Source organism: Colias croceus, chromosome 28 (genome assembly GCF_905220415.1).
Source record: "Colias croceus chromosome 28, ilColCroc2.1".
Classification (NCBI taxonomy): domain Eukaryota; kingdom Metazoa; phylum Arthropoda; class Insecta; order Lepidoptera; family Pieridae; genus Colias; species Colias croceus.
Genome location: NC_059564.1, coordinates 2,074,229 through 2,088,384, shown reverse-complemented (window position 1 = coordinate 2,088,384; position 14,156 = coordinate 2,074,229). Strand labels below are relative to the sequence as shown.

The 14,156-nt window shown below is 32.0% G+C and overlaps 2 protein-coding genes and 1 long non-coding RNA gene across 3 annotated transcripts; all 3 read right to left on the bottom strand.

Moving 5' to 3' along the window:
- Positions 1–393: 393 nt before the first annotated feature.
- Positions 394–2,553, bottom strand: LOC123703938 (putative nuclease HARBI1). Its single transcript, XM_045652149.1, has 5 exons — positions 2,267–2,553; positions 1,993–2,183; positions 1,626–1,758; positions 1,353–1,494; positions 394–1,244 (listed from the first exon to the last, which is right to left on the bottom strand). The coding sequence occupies exons 1-5, from the start codon at positions 2,486–2,488 to the stop codon at positions 853–855; spliced, it is 1,080 nt and encodes a 359-aa protein (XP_045508105.1). The 5' UTR covers positions 2,489–2,553; the 3' UTR covers positions 394–852.
- A 512-nt stretch (positions 2,554–3,065) lies between these two features.
- Positions 3,066–6,551, bottom strand: LOC123704189 (gastrula zinc finger protein XlCGF57.1-like). The gene is made up of 2 exons (XM_045652499.1): positions 5,192–6,551; positions 3,066–4,753 (listed from the first exon to the last, which is right to left on the bottom strand). The coding sequence occupies exons 1-2, from the start codon at positions 6,460–6,462 to the stop codon at positions 4,330–4,332; spliced, it is 1,695 nt and encodes a 564-aa protein (XP_045508455.1). The 5' UTR covers positions 6,463–6,551; the 3' UTR covers positions 3,066–4,329.
- Positions 6,552–11,388: 4,837 nt separating this feature from the next.
- On the bottom strand, positions 11,389–12,689 carry LOC123704226. The gene is made up of 3 exons (XR_006753099.1): positions 12,630–12,689; positions 11,979–12,170; positions 11,389–11,521 (listed from the first exon to the last, which is right to left on the bottom strand). It is a non-coding gene; the product is annotated as an uncharacterized LOC123704226 (long non-coding RNA).
- Positions 12,690–14,156: the final 1,467 nt, after the last annotated feature.

Here is a 14,156-nt window from a genome sequence, read left to right as displayed (position 1 = left end):
TATTTAGATGTGATACTAAAAAGGTTTGAAGTCGGCGCCAAGCACTAAACACTTAGTATTAAGCTGGTGCACCAACATTAATAATAATGTAATTAAGGACATTTTGTATTTGAAGCTTTTTAATTATATTTTGTTATTATTTTTTAAAACTCCTTTTATACTACAAATATTAATTTTATAAGTGCATATATTATTAATAAAACATATTATTTTAAAGAATATTTTTAATTTTTATCTTCAATGGAAATGAAATTTTTACATTGCTTTCACAAATTACTAACACAATATACTGTTATACACTAATAATAATAATAAATGATAATACACAAGTAAGAAATACTTTACTTTTTTTAGTACAAGTACTACACCGAATTAGAATTTAAGTAACATTATTATGTTCTGCCCTTCATTCTCAATGGTCAGATAATTTTTACCTGGGGAATAAATGTTGCGGTTTGACAGCTTTTGTATAGATATCTGGCTATTGAAAAATCAGCCCTTATACTATGTATTCTATGCCTAATGTAATTAAATATGATATTTATTCATATTCACTTGTTGCATTCCTTAATGTATAAAATATGTTACAAAAGAATAAGATTAAAACTACATAAACAAAATTATAACTACTACTTACTAATATAAAATTAATTGAACAATAAAATATGCATAGTGTATATTAATATTAAATATTAATGAAACATATTTGACAGAAAATAGGAACCATGTTATACCTTCAACTTGGAAATGAGGTTTTGTTATATTATTACTTTCACAAATCACTTACACCTAGACCATTACACACTAAGTAATACTTTAACTATTACAACTACTTAAAATTATACTCATGAATTAAAGTCTGGATAAAAGATTATTCAGTACTGCCCTTCCTTGGAGTAGCTCACTTTGACTACTAGCAGCACCAACACTATCAAATGCATTCTCAGGTTGAGCATCATCTTCTTCTACTTCCATAATAGATGGAGGAGGTAAATTGGCCTCTAAAGCCATATTGTGTAACACACAACAGGCAAGTACAATTTTCCCAGCAACCACAGGATGATAATGCAAGGTCCTGTGTCTTAATAAACACCTCCAACGTGACTTGAGCAATCCAAAACAGCGTTCTATACAATTCCTTGCTTGTACATGTCGCTGAGTATATATTGTATCTTCAACAGAGCCAGGAATAGCATTTAATATAGGAGTCATCAGCCATGGCCGCTGAGGATATCCAGAATCACCTAAAAACACATAAATAAATATTTGTACTATGTAATGATTATTCGCGAATAAAATGTTTTAAACAAGTGTTATCTAAAAATATACCATAATATTATTTATTAACCTACCTAATAACCACACTTGTTCTCCATTTTGGTGCAATTCTCTCATAAATGTTTCCATTCTGCTAGATGCCCATATGAAAGAGTCATGGGTAGCTCGGCCAAACTTTGGATTTACATTAGTAATTTTTAAATTACTGTCACATACCTGTTGACAGGAAAAATATTATTTAACAATTATTATATTATATACCTATGTAATTATCTTATGAATTTTTCTGTAAGAGCTATATTATGAAGCTATTTACATAGTTGGGTCACAGACAAATGTAAACTTACCATTTGTACATTCAATGAATGATACCCTTTCCGATTAAAAAATAGGTGTTCATCATCTGATGGCTTGACTATTGCCACATGGGTACAGTCTATGCATCCAACTATACCCAGAAGTCTAAACCGCCTCTGAAACCTGTAGTTTTGGAAAATATAATACTTTATATTTTAGTTTATAAGAGGACAGATTTTTTTACTAGTATTTTGAACCTAATGTGCATACGAGGCTACATGAGTCATTTTCTGAGTGTACCTATTAGCCTTAAAGAAAGTATATTGTTTAGTGTAATGTACATCAGGAATATGCTACTAATTAAAATTATTCTAGTATATCTTTAAACTTAAATACTTTTGTCCTATCATAACTTACTCAAGTCTTATTTGGGCTCGTTGTTGTTGCGACCTCGGAAACAGAATCCATTTATTTATAATGGCCGGATGGCTCAATGCTTCAACAACTTGACGAATACACCTACTAGCTGTTCTTTGAACCAAATGCTGCGTTAGTCCAACAATGCGTTGATATGAACCCGTAGCCAAAAAACGAAGAGTACACAAAACCTGAAACATGATTTCATTGAGAAATTACACTACCTAAGTAACTTTATATTTTAAATAAGGTTAGAAGTAGGTATAAAACTTACCTTGATTTCTAAACTAATTTCCTGTGTACCTTTCAATGAGGTTAAACACCGAAGATCATCACAAAGACGCCAAAAACTTTGTTTATCTAACCTAAAACGATGAATAAACTCCAATTCCTCCATCTCCACAATTTGCACCATTTTACGTCGATTTATTCTTGTTTGACGTCTTTGCAATGTTGTTTCAATATTAGCAGCCCATAATAATCTTATATTATGCATTTTCACTATTTAATTTTAATTAAAAACACACAAAAATATCCGTTTACTCGTTAATAGCGTTAGCCACAGAGTGCCCTATATATACATTATACTCTTTGCCACAGAGCAAGTAATGCGTTAGCGTCTGGGTCCGATCTCCCGCTAATTTATCGTGTTGCGGAAACGTCAAAATATCATTGGCGTTTGTCAAAAGTGGCTCATGTCTACCATTTTGATGAACATTTTTGTCGTTAGCGTGTCACGCTCACTTCGACGTTCCTTTCCGCAAGAGGAATATTGACTTTGTCTACCATTTAAGCAGCAATCACGTGACTTCTGGTTAGCAAATGTCAACTCCATACAATTAGATTTTTCCGTTGGCGTTAACGCTTACAGAAAATGGTTTTTGTCTAGGCCCCACGGTAATTTTGGCGGGCGAATCCTGAACCGACTTGGCTTTTGTTAAAACTACGGAACACTACCGGTTTATTTTATTTCGTAGGTACACTATCTTTACTTATACTTTGCGTGTATGTATAACGTTTAAATTTTAGAATATCATTGAATGTAACAGGGAGATGAAATAAAACACAAAATATACTTTAATAATAATATTTATTATTCTGGTAGGAAATGATGTGATGGCAAAAAACCTTTATACATTTAAATAATAAGATATTGTTTGTCAAAATAAAGATCGATTTCTATATTTGACCAAATACATTATTTAACATTCATACCGCCGAAAAATTTAAAATTTTTTTATATAGAAAATTATAATGAAATATAGAAATCGGTCTTAAATCTCGTGACAAATTGATACATTCACACACAATAAATATATAAAATTCAGGTACGAAGTTAGAGATTAAACACACTAGAAACTAAAACTATAAGTAGACTTAAACCTAAATATTAGGTCAATCACTGAGCAATTAATAGTACTTCCTAATTACAATTATGTGGTAGGTACAGAGTGAATTTAAACATACTTTTCAAAAGAAATCTGACTAAAATACGACATTTTTAAAAATTCGAATCTTTCCATGATTATTTTTTTAGTGTGACATACATATTATACACAAACAAATAATATTATGTCATAATTTATTACTATTTCGATTTAAATTAACTAGAGTCTTCAGTCGAGTATAAAATTCAATACTTAAAATAATACTTACAACGAAAAAATTAATAAACTGTCATGGCAAAGGTAATAAAAGCTGCTTTACTTAAAAAAGTTAAAATTTCTTTATAAAAATAAATAGCATTTGGCACATCATGCCTATATTATAATACTTGTCATAGCAAATTGTAATACATGAAAATATTGTAATTAAGTGTATATTATGTTACAGTCAAAACCCTCAACCGGTAAAATTAGTCAATAAGGTTATTGACTAAGGGTGTCGGTCAATAACCTTATTAACTGATTTTATCAGATAACATCAGTCAATAAGGGTTTTGACCGACACCTTTAGTCAATAACCTTATTGACTAATTTTACCGGTCAATAAGGTTTTTGACTGGTTAAGGGTTTTGACTGTAACATAATATAGTATAAGTTTTTTAATAATTACTATCACATATAGCAAGTAAAAATCAACTGAGTAATTGTTAAATGTGTTATATTGATGTTAATCAAATACTATGTGGTTTATACTTAAAATAAACAATACTATTCTTGTGTTTGATTTTACAAGAAGTACTTTGTTGTTTACTTTAAATTCACAATACTATTTCTGTTTTTCCATTTACATGATATTATACATTTAAAAAATCAAAATGATGTCATCAATAAATCGTGTTTAAAAACCATTTAACTAAGTATTTAATTACTAAATAAACTTGTTTCAATTGTCCTAAACTTGAACCTGAATACCGTGCAGCAAATCCCTCTCTTTTCCATGTATTTTCAAATGCACTTTCAGCGCTGAAGCCTTTCTAAACGCTTGCCCACAGTTTGTACATACATACGGCTTCTCCCCCGTGTGACATCGAACATGCGACACCAAATCCTGCCGTTGAACAAACGCTTTTTCACAAAACGAACACTGATACGGCTTTTCACCCGTGTGTGTTCGTCTGTGATTCTTCAAAGTACCCGATGAAGCAAATTTCATAGAACACATGTCGCAGGAAAATGGCCGTTCCCCTGTGTGTGTTCGTCTGTGTTTTACTAGAGAACTGGAGGTAGTGAAACCGTTGCCGCAGTCGTCGCACACGAAGGGATGGGCACCACTGTGTTTGCGTGTGTGCGCTACTAGCTCACCTTTTGAAACGAACCTGTAATGTTAATTTTTAAGTGGGTTTTATAAATTTGAATAAACTTATGTACATAAGAAATATGTCATGAAGTTAGTGATAGTTAAAGAGTTTATTTGCTTAAATCTCAGGAACTACGGGTCTGATTTGAAAAATTCTTTCAGTGTTTAATGTATAACTCATTCGTAGGGCTTATATATATCATAAGATATGTAGTTAAGACTTATAGAAGGGGAATACACACAATAAAGCAATAACATTTCAAGGTCTGATTTGTAACATTTTGTGAAAGGCAAAAATTGATAGTTATGTTGAATGAAAATGTGCTATGATGTTGGAAAATGTGCTTATTAAAATTTTAACTAGGCTTAGATACCATATATATTTTATATTACATTAAGTAATTTCTTAAAAATGTAATTTGTTTTTTATAAATTTATTCTAACTCTTGAAAAATACCTTTTATCACAATTTTCACATGGAAACGGCTTCAAACCAAGATGCCTTCGTATATGCTGTTCCAAATTAGTTTTCTGCGAGAAGCTGCGTCCGCACGTCGAACATAAATACGGCTTTTCACCTGTATGCGTCCGTAAATGGTCCGTCAGTGACGACAACATTAAAAACGACTTTTTACATATCTTACACTGATGTTTCTTCTCTACTTTATGTATTTCTTTGTGGACATGTAATGCTTCTAAAGTTGTAAAGTTTTTATCGCAACAATCACAACTAAACCCTCTATCTCTCGTATGAACTAGTAATATATGGTTGTCTAGATGAGCCTGATGCATAAATTCTCGTTTACAACTCTTGCAAGTAAATTTCTGTTGATTCTCATCATGCTTTTTTAAATGTGTGAGTAAGGACGCTTCATTTGTGAATTTACGCATACATTTATCACACTTATGACTGTATGTTTTTATTTTGCTTGATGTTTTTCCTTTATGATTTTGTATATGAGTTGTTAGTGTCTCCAAATCCGGTAGATTTAGATTACATTTTGGACAAACTAAGTTAATAGCTGTGCCTTTCACTTCGTCATTTTCTATGTCATTTATTTTACATTCTTTAGAGTGTTCGTTACTTTCTGTTTCAGTGTTACAACTTGTGTTAATGTTTTCTTGACTATTATCACTGTTGTGATCTGTACCAGTATCAAATTCATCATAATATTCGTTCTTTACAGTTTCTTTTTTCACACAACTTATGCTAATCTCCGATAATTCATTGTTTTCATTAATTATATTATCTGTTTGTGTTATTGGTATGTTTATAGGCTTAATTTCAATATTATTAGCAATATCATTCTTTTCTAAACTATGGTTTAATACGTGGTATTCTAAATCGATTATATTAGAGTATTTCTTAGAGCACACCGCACACTGGTAGAGTTCAGGTAATTCTGTTATAGTGATTTCAACTTTCGTGCTAAAATGGGACCTTTTTTCTGCATTTGAAAGGGTTTCTTTTAAAAAGTTTTCTGAGATGATACATCGTTGTTTCAGCTCATCTGCCTTAATTAACGCATTGTGACACTCACTACAAATCTGTTTTGGGTATTCATTGACTACAGATATATTTAAATTAGTTACAAATGATAAAACTTCGTAAATAGTACGATCATCACCATCTATATGGTCTAGTATTGAAATTTGACTTGAAACATCGCAAAGGCAAATTCTACACACTTTTTCAGGACACGATAATACATTCCTGATAATGTCCATACTGTAAACGTAATAAAATATACTAAAATAATATTAATGAGATTATAAATAAAGCACAACAGTTGATTCCTTTCATGACACATAAACCACACACCGCACCACACACAAACAACACTGACATTGACATTTGACACACGAAATCTGACAGTGTGCGCCATGTGCGCTAACTAGATAATGTATCATGTACATATTAAAATTTACACAAATAATTTAATTAAATAAACTGGAAGGGTCAGTCTGTGATTCCAATTTAAATCGTTAAATTGCAATCACAGACAGAATTTGTACTTTTACTTTTATATAATTACTATACAATAAAGTTAATAAGGAAATTAAAGTTAAACAATTGAATAATCATAAAATAAAAAGATGTATACTTGTGGCTAGAGAAGTTTGATTACGACGAAATTGAAACCGTGCTAAGGGATCTATAATTTAAAGCGTGCTATAAGCACAGAATACATAATAGTAGCTAAACGCTACAGAACGGACACTCTCCGCCTCCCGCCAAAATTAAACACTTACCTCACCCCGCACGATCAGACATGTTATGGTACCCATTTCCCCGCAAGGACGATACCAACGACGTCTTTAGACGAAACGCAACGAAGATTGACAACATTAATCAAATTGACTTAAAGCAATTTTATTATTTTGGATTTGTGATTATCGTTTTTCGTAGAAAATGGTTAGATATTGTGCTGTTTACGGATGTATTTCATCAGAAAAACGCGAATTTTTTTTTACGCTAGTCACAAATGTGCCAACCATAAAGAGTTTACACACACATTTGCAGTCTCTACAGTGTGACTGTCAAAACTATAATTTTGTATGGAGTGTCCGGGGTGTGCTATAAGAAAGGAAAAAAAAATTAAATTATAAATATATAGATATACTACACATTTTTTTTTCTTTTTCACATATCCACACATAAAAGCACAACTTACACGAAAACACACACACACACACACACACACACACACACACGCTCACACATATACACACACAAACATTTAAGCGCTTTCCACTTACCTTTATTTGTTATTTAAATTTTCTTTTAAATAACGTAGGTAACTGTACTGTTTCGAAATTAATGGGAGAAGCCACTGGCTCCTGAGACACAGTATTTAACTAATTCAGGAGCCTATGGATTCATATATAAGCTGTACCTATTTTTTATGACAATAAAGTTATTTATTTAAAAAAAAAAATTAATGACACTAATAATTATAGCGATAGTTGCCTGAAAGATATCACTGTTGTGGTTCAAGGCCACAGTAGAGGGTAAAGCGTCTTATTCACGGTCCATCCCATTTATTAGAAGAAATAGAGTAACTATATCTGATTTCAATGGAGGTAAATAAAGAGTACGGACTTACAAAAAAGAGTATCATTTATTTAATACTAGGTTTCCGCCTGCGGCTTCACCCGCGCAGTCAAAGAAAAACCGGCATAGTTCCCGTTCCCGTGGGATTCCCGGGATTGCGTCATTTTCCCGGGATAACAAGTAGCCTTTGTCCTTTCTCGGGTATCAAAATATCTCCATACCAAATTTCATGAAAATTGGTTCAGTAGTTTAGGCGTGATTGAGTAACAGACAGACAGACAGAGTTACTTTCGCATTTATAATATTAAGTATACAATATAGCCCTGCCCTGTACCAGGACAAGTTACGGGAAAAAGAGAATCTTATTCGAAGGAGTTCAATTGCCTAAAAATATTAAAGACACCAAATCGATAACTAATTTCAAGAAATTGGTAAAGAAACATCTTTTAAACTAAATATTATAGTAAAAAATAAATAAATAATATATAAATAAATATAAATAATAAACTTAAATAAAACCTATAAATTATACTTTTACTATTAAAATACATATTATATATTTAGTAAAAACAAAGTGTTAACAAAAATGAAACTAATTTTATATCTCATGAAAATAGCATATCTTTACCTAGAACACAAGCCTTATATCTTTAGAATGTCGTTGGGGTAGTCTGAAATTATGTTTATAAAAATTACCGCCCATTTTTTTGTTATTTCTTGTTGTATTCAATTGTGTGATTCTATTTGTGTTAACAAACTACTTACTACGTACAACGATAAGCGAGCAAACATGTTAATAATTTTTATTATTATTTCTCTGTAAGTGATTCAAATGTAATCTTTTTGAGAATTAAATGTCTTAAACCGTAAGTATAGTATGGATTTTTAAAAATGTATTTTTTTGTACTTTTTGCAGTACCTAACAATTTTTCATTATTTTTAAATGAATTATATGAATCCAAACATTCCAAATCTAAATTTATATATTTCAAGAGATCATTTTTAATTAATTTTTAATGAATCTCGGTTTCTCTCTTCCCGCCACTTCACATTCATGACCGAAAAGACTCTTTCAGTAAATGCTGAAGTGGCGGGAACAGAGAGTATATAGCTAATCATTTTTTTTTAAAGTCGACTTTTGCATAAAATCTGTGTTATTCAACAATTCGCCTTGGAGTTCTTTTAAAATAATAACTTCTGAATATAAACTGTCCATGTGTACTAGGTTGATCCAAAAGTAATGATAATTGGGTATTTCCTGTGTACATAAAAATATAAAATAACTGTTTCTTGCTTGCTCATGTACTCACTAAGTTATCACAAAAAAATCATATCAATAGGCCACGTTTCCAAGTATTTACATTAATTTCTGTTGCAACACTGATCTGCTGTACAGCAAGCCACGATCGAGCACGCATGATACAGGACGGCTCCAATGAATAAGGAATCACATGGAAGTGACATACCTACAAAAAAAGTGTGGCCGGCGCCATATTGAATGGAACAAAACATGGCGGTGTTTAGTGCCGAGAATATATCGATAAACATTAATATGTTTATCGATATAAAAATAATCTATAATATAAAAATGAATCGCAAATTGTGTTGGTAAGCGCATAACTCGAGCACAACTGAACCGATTTCGTTAATTCTTTTTTTATTACATTTCTTGAAGTACGAGGATGGTTCTTATGGAGAGAAAACGTAAAAATGTACCACGGGCGAAGCCGGGGCGGACCGCTAGTATTTATATATACATATTTTTTGAAGTTATACTTCTTTTGGCGCGATGGAGAAAAATAATGAGAATGAAGTATGACGATGAGTGCTCGTGACGGTAACACCTAAACAGGGTTACTTGTAAAACACCAGCAACCTCGCAGGACAAGATAGCTAACCCTGTATAATTTAATAAATCCAGTTCAATTTTGACTTGGATATAAGGATTACGGTAGACTTACAATTTGGTATTTAAGTTATCTGCTAAATTGACCAACTGGTTTATTGGATATTTTGTTTTGTTTGACTGGTGTTTTTGAAATCAGATATTATTGGAATGTAGTATTAACGGAAGCATGCCAGTAAAGAGCAAATGTGGTACAGGAATGCGGTATAAAATCTGTTGTATGCATTTTGCTGCTATGGTATTACAGCCATGCGGGATGGCGCATGCTCCGGAAAAACAGAATAATTTAGTATTCGATTGTTTTATTAAATTACTAGCGGTCCCGGTGAACTTCGTACCACCCAGTCATTGAATGTGCTGTTTGTTACCTTTTAGCTGAACTAATTTCAGTTTTGAGGAATGTAATATAATGATACAAAATAAATACTAATATAGGTATATAATAGTTTTTTATTACGATGAACAACACAATATACAGTACTGCCCTCATAAGCCAAAAAGCGGTATCTCAAAAAAATACAAATTTCTGATTTTTGTTGCATCTGATAGCTTAACAAATTCCCTACATGTTAAGTGAAGTTACATGGCGCTATCTCAACCAGAAACCACCTAAAACCTACTAAGAAAATATTGCATATCTCAAATTTATACAATAATACTGAGGAGCTGAGAGGTATATCATTATTTTTAAACACAATGGCCGTATATTTACGCTTACGGTGGTATCGCTTAGAAAAGTTCTTATTGCTGGCTAAAATTTGTAAGAATATTGGCGGTATCTGTTGAATGCATAGCGAACTATAATTGATTTTGGGAAGGATTTCTTTTGCACGATGATCGAGTGCTTCTAAAAAAAGTCTAATTGAATAAATAAATGTTTGAGTTTGAGTTTTATACCAACTGGTAAAGGTCGACAAAATTCCGTCGTACCTGTGTTGTGGCATGAGGTATTATATATGTGAGGACAAAGGATGAAATTATCAGTGCATATTACAATTTTTTATGTTTCACGGAGATGCCAAAATCCACGTCCATATATCTGCGATATAGGGCAAGTGGAAGCTACGAGAGGTAGTTAGACATCCTTTGATAGTGCGTATATAACTGCTAGTATGAAAACAAGATTTTAAGAAAGAAGAAAGAAAACCATGCTTAACGGAATTTCACAAGCCAAGAAGGACAATATTTTGAAATCCCTTCAAAATATAATACCAGGCAATAGACTGGCCTTCTGGAGGGAGCTCCCTACTTCTGACTGATTTATGACATAGATACCGATTTTCAAAATTTTAAATTTTTTTATTATGTTAATCTTAAGTTAATTAAAAATATTTCCAAATGCACTTTTTTCGTGTTTTATTTTCTTTTACATGGATTTTTATCAAAAATGTATAGAAAAACATTTGTATGAAAATTTCTATGAACACACTATAACTAAAAGCGGTAACTCATAATAATAAACATATTATTCGAAGCCCAATAGCGGTATCTCAAAAATGAGGTAAAAAAACTTATTTTTCCTGTTTTTTAAACACATAAATAAGAAATATGGGTATGAGTATCTAATATTATGAATGAATAATTTTAAAACTACTTTACTAAGTTGACGCGAAATCATAAAAACTAAAACATGAATTTTCTCGAGTCTCACTTTTTTGAGATGACGCTTTTTGGCTTATGAGGGCAGAGTAGGTAATAGAAAAAAAAAAACAATAATTACTTAATAACAGAGAAAATTATAGAACTAAACTATTTCGTGCAGCCTGTGATGCACTCGGATTCACTCTGTTCATTTTTGAGTTCGGGATTTGAGGCTCAACCGGTACCTGGAAATGAAATGTCACAGTTTACATTAACTAACATTGTTCACTTTACATTTTAACTAACATGCAATACATTTTAATTAAAAGGGCAATGCTGACGCGACGGTTTGAAATTAATATTAACATTAGGGCTTGCAATCGCGGAATTTAAATTTATATTTTTGGTTTTATTTTATGGCATTCAAATGCTTTATAAATATAAATTTATAAAGAATAGAAAAATAAATTAAAACACCCCATGTATTTAAAGTAAATTTCACTTTCCCTCAGTCAATAACATTTCAACAACCAAATATCACCCAAGTTTGTACTCAAAAAATCATATAAAACCATCTCAGTTTGTTCACAGGCCCTCTTCAAAATAGGAGAAACGTTAGAATATAAATGACAGCCCTAAATCTAAATAAAAAGACCAAAAGTAAATTGGAAGACATCACGTGTCTACAGATAAAAATCTCACCCTGTGTGAATGCAGCGGCAAACATACTGGTATAGCATCATCGTGCAGACTAATCACATCCATTGTTCTATTGAAAGCACTTTCGGGGAAATGTAGGGAACATACTATGATATATCCTTTACATTTGGCTTGATATTTTCAGTTTCAATTGCTTCTAACCATTTTCCTTTTCTATTTTCACTTCTTGGTAACCTATAAAAAATGAATTTTTAGGTTATTATAATTTTAGTCCTGACCTGACTTATTTATAAATACATTTTTAAAGTACTATAAAAGCGACTAATCTTAATCTTACTTAAGTTAAAATTCATATTAGGTAAATTTAAGTGTTTTATTTTTCCTTCTGCTGCTCTTGGCAAAATTAATTTGTTAATTTGGAAGTGTATTCACCAAAGCAACTATTCTTAAGATTAATGACACAGCCTTGGGAGACGCACGTCTTCATCGAACATTTTGCTAATGTCGATATTATAAGCCATCACTAGCACCCAAATTCATTATTTTACTAGAACGAAAATATACAAAATAAAGCTATATTTGGTAACAATTTTGCACTGAACATAGTCTGTGAATACTCCTCAATTCAATATACATGAAAATAACTAAATCAGCAAAGAAATAACTAATATTTCAGTCAAAACGTATACATACCGGTGCAAAGACAAACTTTTCTGGTTTTCATTCTTTCCGGAGCCACATCCCACAATACTGCGCTTTGGCATTATGCCACTATTTGTCCTTGACCACTCTATATGTTTTAGACACAAATGTTTGTCACAATCACAAAAATATTCAATATTTTTCAATGTTTACTACGGAGCAATGACAGAGCATGTACATCGTAATAACGAGAACATAAAATGGCGACCGGCCACAGTAGGTATTTGAGCTAACTTCAAATGTCAAGCGGTATAGAATTAGCACTGACTGACGTATAGCCATATTTTTTCACATATCAGAATATTCATTAGTTAGAAAGAGACAGTATTAGTTTTATTATTTCGGTATCGAAATGCATGATATTTGTATAATCAGTTGTTTGAATAGAACAATATGCCCTGTCCATAGGATAAAGGATTCTAGTCATTGGACGGCTCTGACGTACGTCCGCGCTATTCACTGTCCATCTGCACGACGTTCGCGCTAGTGGGGGTGCTCGCTGGATGAAAAAATTGGTCGTGCACATCCAGCAACTTATTATGTAATAATAATTATTGACATACCTACGTCAAACTATTCACTGTCGTTTTGCGTCGTGCATCGTGTATTTGCATGACTGATGACATGAATGACATGATGACTGTCATGATGCACCAATTGTATGACTCAGGTGTGACCTTGGCGGGACGTACGTCAAGATCTACGGTCAAGATCTAAGAGCAATTAACCTATAGAGTACTTGTATCGAGCGTATACAATTTACATATATTTGTTTCTCTCTATCTAAAGAAAACGTCGTATGAAAGAATGAGACAGCTATAGACAACAAGCTACGTTTCAACATAGTCATGGCACCATTTTTACTATAGGTACGTATTTAGATATATAGAAGGTGATAGTGATGGGATGTGCTTCAATCGATAAAATCGTGAATGTATTTTGCATTTACGGTTTCGTGAAATAATAAATAATAAAAAAACAAAACTTATAATTAATTTCAGTTGAATACATTATTTGTTTAATCCTACGTATATAATAAATGCGAAATTGTGTGAGAAGGGATGTTACTCTTTCACTGCGGAACCGATTACAATGAAATTTTGTACATACACACATAGGTTAGGTTTTATCCCGGAAATCCCACGTGAACGGGAACTGTGCAGGATTTTCTTTAAAAACGCGGGCGGAAAGTTAGTACATTATAAAAGAAATTTTAAAACTTGAAATGTAATTTAAAATAAAGAAGGAAATGATGATAAAGTTAAAGGAGTGAGGAGAAAGGCACAGTCAGCATGAAGGAATCATGCAGCATTTTAACAAGTTAATAAAAGGACAGTCTTAATGAAAACATTTTCCTAAAATCCTACTAATAAATCGAAAGTTTGTGAGGATGGATGTTTGTTACTCTTTCACGCGAATACTACTAAACCGATTACAATGAAATTTGGAAAAATTACTTTTGATCCCGTAAATCCAACAGGAATGGGAACTATGCGGGTTTTTCTTTGAAAACGCATG

What these genes read in the sequence shown, in the direction of transcription:
- LOC123703938 (XM_045652149.1), bottom strand. Translation starts at nt 2,488, where the DNA reads ATGCATAATATAAGATTATTATGGGCTGCTAATATTGAAACAACATTG. An exon ending in CGAGCCCAAATAAGACTTGA is followed by an intron (nt 1,759 to 1,992) that starts GTAAGTTATGAT and finishes CCAAAACTACAG; the next exon opens with GTTTCAGAGGCGGTTTAGAC. An exon ending in ATTCATTGAATGTACAAATG is followed by an intron (nt 1,495 to 1,625) that starts GTAAGTTTACAT and finishes TCCTGTCAACAG; the next exon opens with GTATGTGACAGTAATTTAAA.
- LOC123704189 (XM_045652499.1), bottom strand. Translation starts at nt 6,462, where the DNA reads ATGGACATTATCAGGAATGTATTATCGTGTCCTGAAAAAGTGTGTAGA. An exon ending in TGTGAAAATTGTGATAAAAG is followed by an intron (nt 4,754 to 5,191) that starts GTATTTTTCAAG and finishes TTAACATTACAG; the next exon opens with GTTCGTTTCAAAAGGTGAGC.